General features: G+C 31.2%; 1 protein-coding gene across 4 annotated transcripts; it reads right to left on the bottom strand.

Annotated features, from left to right (window-relative positions):
* Positions 1 to 209: 209 nt before the first annotated feature.
* LOC106062590 (activating transcription factor 7-interacting protein 1-like) lies at positions 210 to 13,383 on the bottom strand. 4 transcript variants are annotated; one of them, XM_056019170.1, is made up of 11 exons: positions 13,053 to 13,383; positions 7,182 to 8,463; positions 4,472 to 5,835; positions 3,876 to 4,088; positions 3,132 to 3,215; positions 2,839 to 2,937; positions 2,377 to 2,641; positions 1,958 to 2,103; positions 1,450 to 1,558; positions 1,216 to 1,334; positions 210 to 1,119 (listed from the first exon to the last, which is right to left on the bottom strand). In XM_056019170.1, exons 2-11 carry the CDS (start codon positions 8,401 to 8,403, stop codon positions 961 to 963), a joined length of 3,780 nt encoding a protein of 1,259 aa, XP_055875145.1. In that variant the 5' UTR covers positions 8,404 to 8,463; positions 13,053 to 13,383; the 3' UTR covers positions 210 to 960. The 4 variants fall into 4 exon arrangements, with proteins under 4 accessions (XP_055875145.1, XP_055875143.1, XP_055875144.1 ...); XM_056019168.1 differs by having other exon boundaries at positions 1,958 to 2,641; positions 13,053 to 13,382; XM_056019169.1 differs by lacking the exon at positions 13,053 to 13,383 and adding an exon at positions 9,955 to 10,069 and having other exon boundaries at positions 1,958 to 2,641.
* Between the last annotated feature and the right edge of the window lie 478 nt (positions 13,384 to 13,861).

Here is a 13,861-nt window from a genome sequence, read left to right as displayed (position 1 = left end):
AAAATATTCACGTCTAGAAGCTGGTAGTTTGTAATTATAGTTGGCTATCCCATCACTAAGTCAGTGGTAAAACACGAAAGCATTTTACATTCTCTAAGGAATATTTTTCTTAAAGGATGAGAATCGCTTCTAGATTTAATTTTAATGAACAAGAAAGGGATAATGTTTGTTCAGTGATAATGGACAAATAAAATGACTCAGACGTGCACTAGCAGTTTCAAAACAATGATCTTTTTAATAAAATATTTTCAACAATCTATTTACATACAAAAAGCCAACATCTACTATTAAAAATTGTTAACAAACAATAAATTTAACTTTGTCTTAAATCACAGACAATTGCATTAAGTCAGTGGTTCTCAATCCAGTGTCATGACCCCACTTGTAGATGCAAACTTCTTGAACCTACAAATATTCATATCCTACATAGTAACCCTATGGTGGGGTCACTTTTTATCTTATAACGTGGGGTCATGATTCAAGAAAAGTTGAGAGCCTCTGTATTAAAAAAAAAAAGCATGGGGGTAATTAGTCATTTCTTAAAAACTATAAATAGCAGAACCTGAGGGTTTTTTTATTAAAAGAAAAAAGTATTTACCGAAAATCATTCTTTAGGAATATATAATCAGAAAATAAAGAAATTTAACTGGGAATAAAGACCTCTAAAAATATTTGGATAGAATTTGTAATGAATTCTATAAGCAATAATTTTTATAAAAGAGATTGTTCTAAACCAAATACAACTTAGGGTCAATCACAAACAAAAACAAAATGTTTGTTAACTGAAAAACAAGTCATTAAAGGTACATATATACTTGAATGATTTTTGGCTTAACATAAGCACTAACTGGCAGTGTTTATACAGTATTTATAGACAAGAATTAATGCCATTTGGTTTCTAACTACACAAATACAACATCTATGAGATGGAGATAAATGCATTTTTGATATGGATACGAATTATGCCTTAGGACCTAGAAAAATGGAGCTTGGGTCACTGTACTGGCCACATCGACCATAATGGTCAACTGCACGGACAGAGAAATGATACCTGTTGCCTTCTTGAAATTGAGTAAGAGTGCAAGCCATAGGCAGAGGGAGTGCTTTCACGTCACCAACCTAACAGAGAAAGAGAAGCAATCAAATCATGCATAAATATTTCTAATCAACATATTGTCATAAGAGACAATTCATAGTAATAATAACAAAAGCTACCTTTTTCCACAGGCTAGATTTGGGAACAGAATTTTCATTTTCTTGGTAGGCAAAAAGTTGATAAGATGCAATCCTTTCAACATTTTCCAAAATAGGCATATTCCAAGACAGTACAATGCCTACAATTAGAAGTACAAACAAACATTACGTAGGCCTATGCTTTTAATCAGTACAAATAAAATTTTAAAATGTGTGAGATATAAAATGTATAATAAAGGTAACGAGAGCACTGACCTTGAGATACTCTTGAAATTTTTAAACCAGGCTTAGGAGGTCGATTTTTAGCATTTGGCGGAGCATTTCCTGTATCTTGATTATGTGGAAGTGGTGCAGGGTGCTTAGCCTATAAGTATAGATGATGTATATGATAAATAAAGTTTATGCTAATAAACAGCCAAAATGAGTAAACCATTCAGGTGAACTCCCAAAAAAGTATAATTTCATGTGCAGATTGTGGTTGAGCGTACTTACATTCATTAGGCGGAGGAGCATTACTATTAAAAATAAATGAGCATTAAAAAAAACAAAACTTTTTCAGCCAGGAAGCCATATAAATTATTGACACTCGTCACTCGGAGTTTCATTTTTTCTTTTCTCTTTTGCTTTAGAATGCAGATCTCCCCATTGTGGGCAGAGATGATATGGCCCACAAGTCACTGAACTATTTGCTTTAATAAATGTAATAGGAAGTTTTTTGGAGTGGTCAGAGAAAAAATAAATGTATAGTATGTGCCCTACTTACACTGATTAGAAATGACTGTGGCAATGCAATAGTTGTTGACTTGGTCACCACTGGGTTCATGTTGGAGCTGGGGGTAGAAGCAGCAGCAGGTAAGTTCCTTGGACTTGGGGTGTTCTGGCTAGAAATACTACTAGGTGGTCTTGGTCCTGAAAGCAAGGCAAGTATTGGAGCTTTGTTAGATTGGGCAGTGTTGCTTATAGGGATCATTTGAAATTGAGCTCCTGATGATCCAGGTTGTCCGCTGATTATATGAGTATTCTGAACCTGGGCCATTGGAACTTGATTAGGAGTCATCAAAATAGCTGAAGTTCCAGTGGGTAAAGGAAGAGAGGTATTATAACCATTAACTGGCAGATTCAATTGTTTATTATTTACAACTGGTCTGGAAACAGAACCTTGCAAATGTAATGCTTTCTTACTCCTAGTGATGTCATCTTCATCTGTTAAGTCTATAAGGGTTGAGTCCATTGTACTGTTTCCCTGAGAAGATAATGGAGCTTTTGCATTTTGTTGTTGCTGCACCCTGTTATTTGGCCCAGAAGTCTGTCTTGGGGATGGTATGCTTTTCTGAGCAGAGGGTGCTGGACACTGAGCAACCATCTTCTTTGGAGCTAATGAAACATTTTGGGGCATCGTTTTTGCAGGATTCTTATTGAGTCCTTGGTTGTTATTATAATTTTGAAACTGAAAAAGAAAAAACAAATGCAATTTAGTACAGGTACTTGTAGATCTATATACAATAAGTGGTTTAATTACAATCAATTTGTATTTATTAAGACACATATATATATATCTTAACTTTTAGATTACAGACATTACTTAGAAAGAGAGGATATATATTATATATATATAAGAATACATGTATATTACTAGACACAAACCTGAGTTCTAGTTGGCTGATTTTGAGTTGGAACATTTACAGGAGATGAGGTGAACAATCCTACAGAGGATGTTGTGTCTACTCTTTTGTTGGTTGAAGGCTACATAATATGCAATAAATATTTTATGTTTAATGTACATTATTTTCTTAAGCTTTCAATCATCTAATGAATAACAATAAAAATTTATTCAGAGTAAATGTCAATTACAATGGCATGTGTAAATAACTACTCACTGATGTGATAAAACTTAATATAGTAACTACATTAAAAATAAAAATCAAGACATTACATACACTTTGGACTTGCGCCTGGTTTGAAGATTTTGCCTGATTTTCTGGTATATGTACTTGAATGCCAATACTTTTGTTTGCCAAATTCTACCATAGAAAATATTATTAAGCTAATGGTATTACTGATTCATACAATTTCATTTTAGTATATCACAACAAACAAATAAATTTTTTACACATCGTTAAAGTGTTGAATTAAATTCTATTAAATTTTGATAAAATAACAACTATATCATTATAAACAAACATAATGTTGGCTCATAGCACATAACAGACAAATATGAGAATTAAAAAGGCAACTGATTTTTTTTTAATTTGAAAAAGTAAGTCTTCATTTTCTTCTAGAATATAGAGAAAGATTGTGTGATTTCCAAACTCTGTGTACTGAAAAAGCCTGCTAACTGTAACTTTTGAGGGATAAAAATGTGACACAAGAAGAACTGAGTCCATGCAGTGCAATAATCTCTGTCAGTGACAGTAATTGAATCTGTACTCTAGTTTAGTAATAATAAATAATGCCAATTCATACTTATCTTTGTTCATTTTGAGTTTAATCATTTATGTACCGGTATACATACATACAGCTAGTTAAGACACTTTTACTCAAGTGATACCAGCAAAAGTAAACATGATTATACTTATTCAAAGTTAAGTCCGTTTCTTAAGTCAATGTTTTCAGAAAACAGAAATGTTATTGCAGCTTCACAATTAGAGATTTTAGAAGAACACAAAATAATAAAATCAAACCTTTAATGTGTTTGCATGTGCTTTACGCTTGTCCAATTTTTTTGTCATTATTGTAAGGTCTAAGACTGACTTCTCTAAATGTTTTGCTGTTTCTTTCCACAAGTTGGTAGTTGACTGCATTATCCTTGTCTTTCTGTTTAATTTCTCTGTGTTGATTAGTTTTTGGTTTTTCATTAATGTTTTGAAATGAACAGCTATAAACGCTTGCAGTACCTGCAGATATATGGTTGTTGACTCTTATTTTTAGTGTAGCTAGATGAATACATATCATTTAAATGTTTTTTCTTTTTTTAAGCCTCAAATCTATAAAATAATTCATTTTATCACTAAACATGTCAAAATGAACAACTTTAAGTGTCAGTAAAAGACATCTTTCATTGCTTATGTGTTGATATTACATTTTAGAGGCCCATATATATATATATTATCTAACTAGTTGAAAAGGGTTTTTTTGGTTAGAAAATTGAAGCAAAATTCAAAATTCTTTCTTTCTAGATCTAGAATATAAATAAATTTGCAAATCTTAAACACAGATTCAAACCCAGGAAAAGAAGAAAAAAATAATTAAAAGTACAGGTACCAATAAAAAATCTAACCTCAGTTGTAGTTTGAAAAGTAAGCTGGCTTTCTTCTTTTTTTTCTGCCCCTATCTCTGCAACCCTCTGTTTGTCTTCTTCAGCAGAACTTCTGTCGGCTATATCCACTTTTTGGTCCTTTACATCACTAACATTAGTGTCTATTTTAGCACGTTTTGAAGTATTACTTGAAAATTCTTCTATAGAATACCTCTTTCTATTTTCATTTTTTAAATTGTCTTCTGTGTTAACAAGATCTTCTTCTTTGTTATTACTTTCTTTTCCTTCACAACTTGTCTCATTTGTTTTATGATCGTCTATACATGTGCTGGACACTGAAGAGGGCTTTCTAAGAACATTTTTAAAAGAAATGGATTCAGTCTTCTCAGTGTTTGGGCTGGTGTGTGGAGTGTCAAAGTCATCCAGCAAAACAATGTCATCATCCATGTCCATAGCTTCATTTGTTGCAGTGCTAGTGTTCAATAATAAGTCATTGCTGTTCGATGATGCTTTAGTATTGTGGCTGTCATCCACTTTCTTAGCTGGCATTTTATCTACATTTTTGGGTGAATTAGTCTTCGGAGAGTTAACAATTTTATCACTATCTTCATATGATGTTGATTCTGTCATTTTTGAGTCTTCGGTTTCAATTTCTTTGCTAGTTAAACAATTATTTTCTTTATCTGCATCATCTACAGAGCCAGACTCTACAATGACTAAATCTAGGTCTGTGTCTTTATCTTCTAACTCACTATCACTGATAACCAATTCATCTACACCACTATCAGCTTTATTTGGGGGAACAAGAGTATTTACAGCAACAGGAGATGCTATAGATGCAACACCACTGGTAGTGGTTGAAGAATCATCTTCACAGGTAGCATTTGAAGAGTCAGTGCCATTGGCAGAAACAGCATTTTCTAGACTTGATGCTACACCTATAGTAGTTTTTGAAGCGCCACTGATAGAAGCATTGTGAGAGGTAACAACACATTCTGAGTTGGGAGAAGCTATAGCAATGTCTGCAGTTGGGGAAGGAATATCAATAGCAGCATTGGAATAACTAATAACACTAAGAACGCTAGGGGAACTCTCATCTATCTTTTCTTCACTATTCCCATTAAACACATTTTTGTCTCTCAAATCATTCACATAGTCACTGTCTGTTATACTCAGACTTTCACCAATTTTAATCTCAGACATTTCCATCTCTTCAACTCTCTGGTCAGGACTGTCTTCACACACTCTATCCTCTTGGTTGTCAGTCTCATCAATGTACAGATCCTCTTCAGAGGAATTAAGTCTCTCCTGGACATCAGAGTTAGCTGGCTCTTTCATTGGGCTATCTTCTATAGGGCTCTTATCAACAGACAGACAAGCAAGCGCTGAAACAAACATGAAAATAATTTTCTATACTATTAAGTAGTAATAATTTATAGTGAGTATTGGTGTTGATAAAATGCTCTAGAGATCTTTATAATAAACAAAATAAAAATAAAATAAAACCCCAAAATTGTTACATTATTTTTTTTTACTTTTTGTTTACTTCAGATCTTTCGAGGTTTAGTATTGTCAAATTGTGTTTAGTAGGTTAATGTTCAATAACATAAATTATAAAACAGAACTTACTAAAAAATGACTAAACAATTCTTATTTATTATCATTTCTAACCAAATGTGACAAAATGTTATCATTTAAAAGATATTCACATATTTTTAAAACTAGTAAAACGATTTAAAAATTACTTTAAACTTTATTATAATATATATTATATAAATTTTGTGAGGCTATCTCCATTTTAATGAGAGAAACCTTCAAATTACTGAGAATGCTGTGATAAATGAAGAACAAAGTATCAACAATAAAAACATGTATTTTTTTAAAAATTCAAATAAAGTTTTTATTTTATTTAACAAATCATGATAGAATATATTTAAAAATCCATGAAGATCAGGGTGGGGAAGCCACATTTTTCATCCACTTCAAGGTTTGCTCTTTAATAATTTGAAATGGTGCTGGTAACATTGACAACCATTTTGTCACATTAAAAGATGTTCATGTTGCAAAGTTAACTAATTAAAAACAAAAATGTGTTTTGTTTTCAGTGTATGTGTGAAAAAGATGCTTACACAACAAACAAGCAGACCCTTGAAATGTATCTAGGCTAATGGCAGAATTTGAATCCGAAATATGAATAGTTAGAGTATATTTTTTAATAAATATTAATGTAAAAAAAAAAAAGAAAAAAAAAGGGTTTGGGGAAATGAAACATTTTTTTTAAATATGAGGAATAAATAGCATCTGCTTATATTTTGCAAGTTCTTTTCTCACCTTTTTTTATTTTTGCTGTAGGTGTCCAAGTCTTCTACATGATTGGACAAACATGAGCTAGATGTATGGGAAGAATTATTGTTTAAAACTGCCAATTGATCCCCAGTGGAGTTATAAAAGTCAATATCTTTGAACTCAGAGCATATATCACCTGAAGGAGACTCTGATATGTGATCAGAAGCATTATGGGCTGTGCTTACACAACAAACAAGCAGACCCTTGAAATGTATCTAGGCTAATGGCAGAATTTGAATCCGAAATATGAATAGTTAGAGTATATTTTTTAATAAATATTAATGTAAAAAAAAAAGAAAAAAAAAGGGTTTGGGGAAATGAAACATTTTTTTTAAATATGAGGAATAAATAGCATCTGCTTATATTTTGCAAGTTCTTTTCTCACCTTTATTATTTTTGCTGTAGGTGTCCAAGTCTTCTACATGATTGGACAAACATGAGCTAGATGTATGGGAAGAATTATTGTTTAAAACTGCCAATTGATCCCCAGTGGAGTTATAAAAGTCAATATCTTTGAACTCAGAGCATATATCACCTGAAGGAGACTCTGATATGTGATCAGAAGCATTATGGGCTGTTTCTGCTATAATTGTATTTTCTAACAAATTAGAGTCATGTTCTGTATCAATTAACATACTACTTGAATTATCAGTCAAACTGTCCTGATCATTATGTTCACAATTAACTTCAGCAACAAGCTCAACTACATCGTCAGACTTTTTCAACCTACATTCATTGGAAGCCTCTATTACTTTTGTTTTACAGTCAGGTTTTTCCTGGACACATTCATTTGAAACTTCCATTTCTTCAGTTGTAATGCCATGTTTTTCTAGCTCACATGAATATGAAACTTCCTTGTCTACTGCTATACTGATAGGTTTCTCTTGGACACAAACATTTGAAGCTTCCATAACTTCTAAACTGTTTGGTTTTTCATAGGCAATTTCATCTGAAGTCTCCAATATTTCATCTACTTTGTTAGATTTTTCCTGTACACATTCATCTGAAAACTCTAATAAGCTTACTTCCCCTATGCTGTCAGGATTTTGTTGACTACATTCATTATTGATTTCACAAACTTCTATTTTATCAGGACTTTTCTGATCCAATTCTTTTGAAGCTTCTGTAACTTCTGTTACACTCTCAGCAGTTTCAAGATCACATTCGCTCAAACCCTCCAATACTTTTGTGCTGTCAGAATTCGCCTCAGTACATATCTTAGAAGCCTTTAAAGCTTCTTCAATATTGTCAGGTTTTTCATGACGAAGTTCAATTGAAGTTTCTAGCGCTTGTGACATGTTTTGCAATGTCGTAACACTTTCTTTAGGTTCTAAATTATTTACATTAGAGGAGTATGAATGTGGTGTAGGTACCATCTTTGGAATTATGTCTTCAATAGTTTCACTACACTCAACAGAATGTAATTCTAAAGAAGATACTGTGGAGTCATTGTATTCTCTAGAAGAAACAGAATGACACAGTGGTTTATCTACTTCAAAGTTAGAATTTTCTTTATTATCTAAAGTTATTGAACAATTATTTCTTAAAACATTAATATGTGAATTTATTGTGTCCCTTTGTCCTTCTACAAGGGTGATGTCTGCCATACTGCAAAAATTTTGAACAAATAAATTAATTTGTTCAGATAGTTTGATTTCCCTTACTCTCTGTGAAAGAGAACCAATTTAATTTAAATATATTACATTTTAACAACAAAAATGTTAGTATTTTTATAAAGATTTTCAAATAAAACATTTTTAATTTTATGTGAAAAGCTTATAAAACTTAAAATGGTGAGTATGTTATAATAAACAATTAATTACAAGCTCAACATAAACATGTATCAATGCAATTGCAATCTTTTTAGGTAATTATTGCCATCTCAAGAATAGGATTTTATTAGTAATGTCATTTAAAATTTAAATGTTAGATTTTCAATTAAATTTATTGTAATTTATATTTATAAACATATATTTTAAATCTCAAAATTAATGAGTAGAATGTTATAAAATTTATAATTTCCCTTTTTATTGCTGGTGTACCTTAGACATTTTTTTTCTCCCCATCTAGATCTAGACTAACAATTAGAGGGTTATTTTAATTGAAATTCTATTCTCAAAAATTACAATGGACCAAGTGGAAAAAAAAAAAATTCTAAATAATAGTCCATTTCTAAAAAACTAGAGATTGTAATTTTTTAGAATAGAATTTCAATGAAAATAACCCTCCTCTAATTGTTAGTCTAGATCTAGATGGAGAGAAGACACTATTCAAATATTGTCAATATTATATCAAGTAGTTAATTTAGTCTAACTCGTACATCTATTTCTAATAAATTTAACTCAGTTCTACTAGTCTATGTGTGATGCTACTCGGTGCTGAACTAGACTAGATCTAGAATATTGTTGAAATCCATCAGTCTTAGTCTAGAATCTAGATAGTCTTTAGAAATTAGGTCTATCATTACAAAAGTGTCAAAATTTAATATAGTCTGATAATTTCTAATGTACTAAATGTACATTTGAAATATAGATTCTATCCTATGGATAGATTAGATCTATATTTAAATATATCTAGATTAGAATGACTATATTTAGAATCATTAGAATATCTAGACAAGTCACTAGTAGGCCTACACTACAAGATCCTAGATCTAGCTAGATGCTAATAATTGAAAGTTACAGCAGACCCTGACTGAGCAGATCTATACTAGAGTCTATATATTATAGTTAGCCTAAAAACTTGTCAAATGTCACAGAAAATGATCTTTTATTAACTTAAAAGCTTTTGCTATCATTTTTAATGCCATATAATTATAAGATTATAATTATTTGGATAGAAGACTAGAATCTAGATCTAATTATTGTAATTCTAACTAAAATCATAAAATTATTAAAATGCTTTTGAATTTTTTATGTAAATATTGTAAAACTAGATTATAGATAAAGACTAATATTATTAAATAGATCTGGAATCTAGATGTAGATCTGGATCTATATTCAAAAAATTAAGTAAAATGATTAACATTCTAGATCTATGCTGTCTGAACAACACAATAAAATATTCGTTATGCCAACTTATGCTGTTTGTTTAAAATAAAAATAAGGTAGCCTAATAAGGACATGAATCTAAAAAATAAAAACAATTTTAATACACACAACTATCACGAAAGTAAATAAATATATTCTTGATCTAGACTAGATTGATTTAAATATTTAGTCAATTTATATCTAGGATCTATAGACTATAGATCTACTTGATCTAGATATCAAGTTCTACCTAGGTCTAGATCTAGATCTAATTAACGGACCTTGCTTGTTCCGGCTAAATTGCACGGTAAAGATAATTTTCTAAATTTAGTAACAGTAATGGTGCGGAATACAATTTAACCATGGAACTAGATTATACTAATGATTTAACCATTGATTTTAGCCTCGACCTAGATAGATCCCTGAAACTTGTTAGAAGAAATTTAATGAGTACAATTTCAGAAGTAAAATAGAATAATCTAATCCAGATTTAGATATTCTAAGATTAAGATAATGATTCTAATCCTAGTTTCTAGTGTTGATAAGACTAAGAATGTATAGACAAAATTTAATTATAGTTATAGGCCTAATTTAGACACAAATAAAAAAAAAAGACATAGATCGAAATAGATAATAGCGTAATCGACCGAATTCGACGTAATCGACCGAATTCGAACACTATGGCTCTATAATAGCGTGTATGATAAAATGGTTAAGATTTTTTTTTTTTTACATTTCATTTCGCATGTATGTAAATCCAGCTTTAAAAAAAAAAAAAGGGGGGGGGGGAGACGAGTATTGCCGCGCGAGGAACCACGAGATGTGTTTGACTTGACCTAGATCTAATTTTGGACCAAGCATCATGGGTAGATCAACTGCGACTACAACCACAAATATGACAGTGCAGCTAAGTGGCATACATAAAAGGTGGACCCCATATAAACTTTCGCATATTATAAAGGGGAATATGCAAAATAGGAATTTTGAGAACTATATAACGTAGTTCAGTTAGCAATAGGTTCTTATATCATGACCACTGTCACGCGAACTGAGCGTTGCCGCCATTTTATAGATATATCAACGTATATATAAATAAATGCATTATCAAAGACAAATAATGGGGAAGTAAAGAAAGCAAAAAGAGAATTTCTAACATACAAGTTCGGGGAAAAAACTTTTAGCTTAGTTCGAAAGCAAATCAATGATTTTCTAAGGAAAAGGATGCTTTATTTTATTTTTTTAAACCTGGATTCAAAATACCGGGACTATAGACGCAACTAGATTTAAAGAAGAATTAGTAGAAAATTTTTACAATGAAATATACGCACTTCCGTTGTTTAAAAAACAATATATCTAGCTCTAAATCTAGTAATAAAAAAGCTCTTGACATCAAAGTTAAATTACTAAAAGTCAGGAGTATTTAATCAAAGTCAATGTGTCAATATTTAATCAACATACAAGAAAAAAGCTTTCATTAACTCAAATTACATCCCATTATATTTTGTTTGTTTTGTAAATTAACAAATCTAAATTAAATGGTCCGTATAAGATCTATAGATATTATTAGAGAGTGACCGTTCAAAACAGGATTTAACTAGTTCAATTAAAAAAAAAAACCTCCCACCGAAATAATCGTAATCATTGTCATATATTTCAAAGGCGACTTTAGCAGTGCGCGAGGCCCTGGGCCAGTGTTCTATCAGGCCAACGAATATTTGTACGATGGGCTGACGGTAACAAGATTCTCTTTATCGCCCCCCCCCCCCCCAAACAAAGGCGCGGGCCATATCACCACCTCCTAAGCCTAAGGCCGCCTCTGTATATTTGGGTCAAATATACACTTATAGCCTTTATAAATGAATAAAATTTCAATAAGCATTAAAATATAGATCTAGAAGGGAAAAAAAAAGCCATCGACCATAAACGAAAATTGGTTCTTTGTTACTTGAAGAGAAAATAGAGAGGATGGTAAAGTATTCACAGTAAACGCTATAAGCATTCTAAAGATGGAGGTATCATTATATATATTGCAGGTGCCAGCAACATAAATTTATTTGCCACATCTTGATTTGTAAGTGCAGTGTCCTGCATGCAAAGCTTCGTGGGCAATAATAAGAGCGTTTTTCTGTCTATCTCTATCTCCATAATGACCATATCTATCTTTATAGATAAAACAGAAATAGACATGAGAGAGAAAGAGATATACGAGGGAGAGAGTGATTAAGTATAGTCTAGATTCTCTAGACTAGAAAAAAAAAACTAGCAACAATGGGCGTTTTTTCTTAAATAAATAAAGCTAGGTATAAAGGACGTATTAAAATGAACTGCCATGGCAAGCATGTTATCGATGTCTTTGTATACATGGGCCTTTTTGAAATACCAAGTAATGTAAATACTAAAATAGATATTGACCTCTGCTATATTGACAATTACATCACTTCCTGCTACCGGCCCACTTAAAGTGAGGCTCTGTTTGGGTGATCAGGAAATAATGTAAACGTTACGTATTACGCTCATAACAAAACATATAGATCTAGATGTAAATAATTACACTAATATAAAAGAAATGTAATAAAATAAAAATAGCCTACTCAGCTTTTCTCTCAATTAATTAAAGTTGTAACCTATGTCAAATGTTGATAAATAATATACAATTTCCTAAATAATAATAAAAAATATTTTTATAGAGATCTATATTATATATACGTTATAAAGATCAAAAGAAATTATCTACAGATAATAAAAACTAATGCCATAATTTTTGTAGTTATTAAATAATTCACAATCTATTGCACCCTATTAGTGCCTCAACCACGTGATAAACAGGGAGCATCTAAAAAAAAACAACAACCTGGGAATTATATATAGAATCTAGATCTATTTTGTGAACAAAATGTACCAACAAGAGGTTACTTTAGTGCCGGTAGGCTTTTACAAAGAAAAATACAAGAATAATTTTATTTACAATCAAACGTGATCAAGGTCTAGATCTAATTGTACAAGCTAGATCTAAATCTAGAACATTATGTCCTAATGTTCGGACGCCATGTTGATTGATACGGTTAGAACCGTTCTAGATCTAGTTTGAAACTTAAGATCTAGATTATGATATTCAGTACGAAAGAGTAAAACAATTATTTATATCGACATACACGAAATGATATTAAGTGATTGCTATTTTTATTAAAACATTAAACATTTAGGCAAAAATACATTAATTTACTTACTCATTTCGTTGGTTTCATACGATTGCCTAAGTAATACGCATGCGCATACTGCAATCCACTAAGGCACACTAAGTCCTATTGGCTGAAATCATTTTGCCTAGACAACAATCATGATTGTTTAGGGGTCAAGTCTAAATATAGATCTAGTCGGCTAAAATAATCCGTTACCATTGGCTCCTTGGGTCGATTTAAAAAAAAAATCCAATCCACGTTAGTCATTAAGGCCTATGATTTAGCCTTAAAAAAAGTTTTTCTAAAGCGTACAAGGTTATTTCTATTTTCAAAAGATCGCCATCAATGGACTTACGCTGCGTTGTGGATTTAAAATTTATAATGATACATCTCAACAAAAATTTTCCAATCCTCTCAGTTGAATGCCATCCGAATCAGTCTGCAAAGGCATGTCTATAGGAAATCATCACAATCAGCTTACAATCTTTATGTTTATGTAAAAAAAAGTACAAATCAATGTACCAGTTAAACTTAACTATACCGGTATAGATCTAGGTTAATATTATTTAGAAATATATATATCTCAATTATATATTAGGCCTATATTAATTGTAATTATACACAGACATCAAGACCACAAAATAAATAAACATCACACAAAAATGAGAAAATGCTGATATGAAAATATGGTATCATACATATATAAAGGATCTATAGTATACCAACATTAGTTGTCAATCAATGTGAAAATGGCGATAATTTAGGTTTAAATGTAGGTCAAGGACAGGGTGTGTTGCCGATTTAACAATTTTTGTACTTGATTTGGCATATTTATACTTATCCGTATATATATAACT

The sequence above is a fragment of the Biomphalaria glabrata genome, chromosome 2 (assembly GCF_947242115.1).
Source record: "Biomphalaria glabrata chromosome 2, xgBioGlab47.1, whole genome shotgun sequence".
In the NCBI taxonomy this organism is placed as follows: domain Eukaryota; kingdom Metazoa; phylum Mollusca; class Gastropoda; family Planorbidae; genus Biomphalaria; species Biomphalaria glabrata.
The sequence above is the reverse complement of the archived record's forward strand: the minus strand, read 5'-3'. Positions and strand labels throughout refer to the sequence as shown.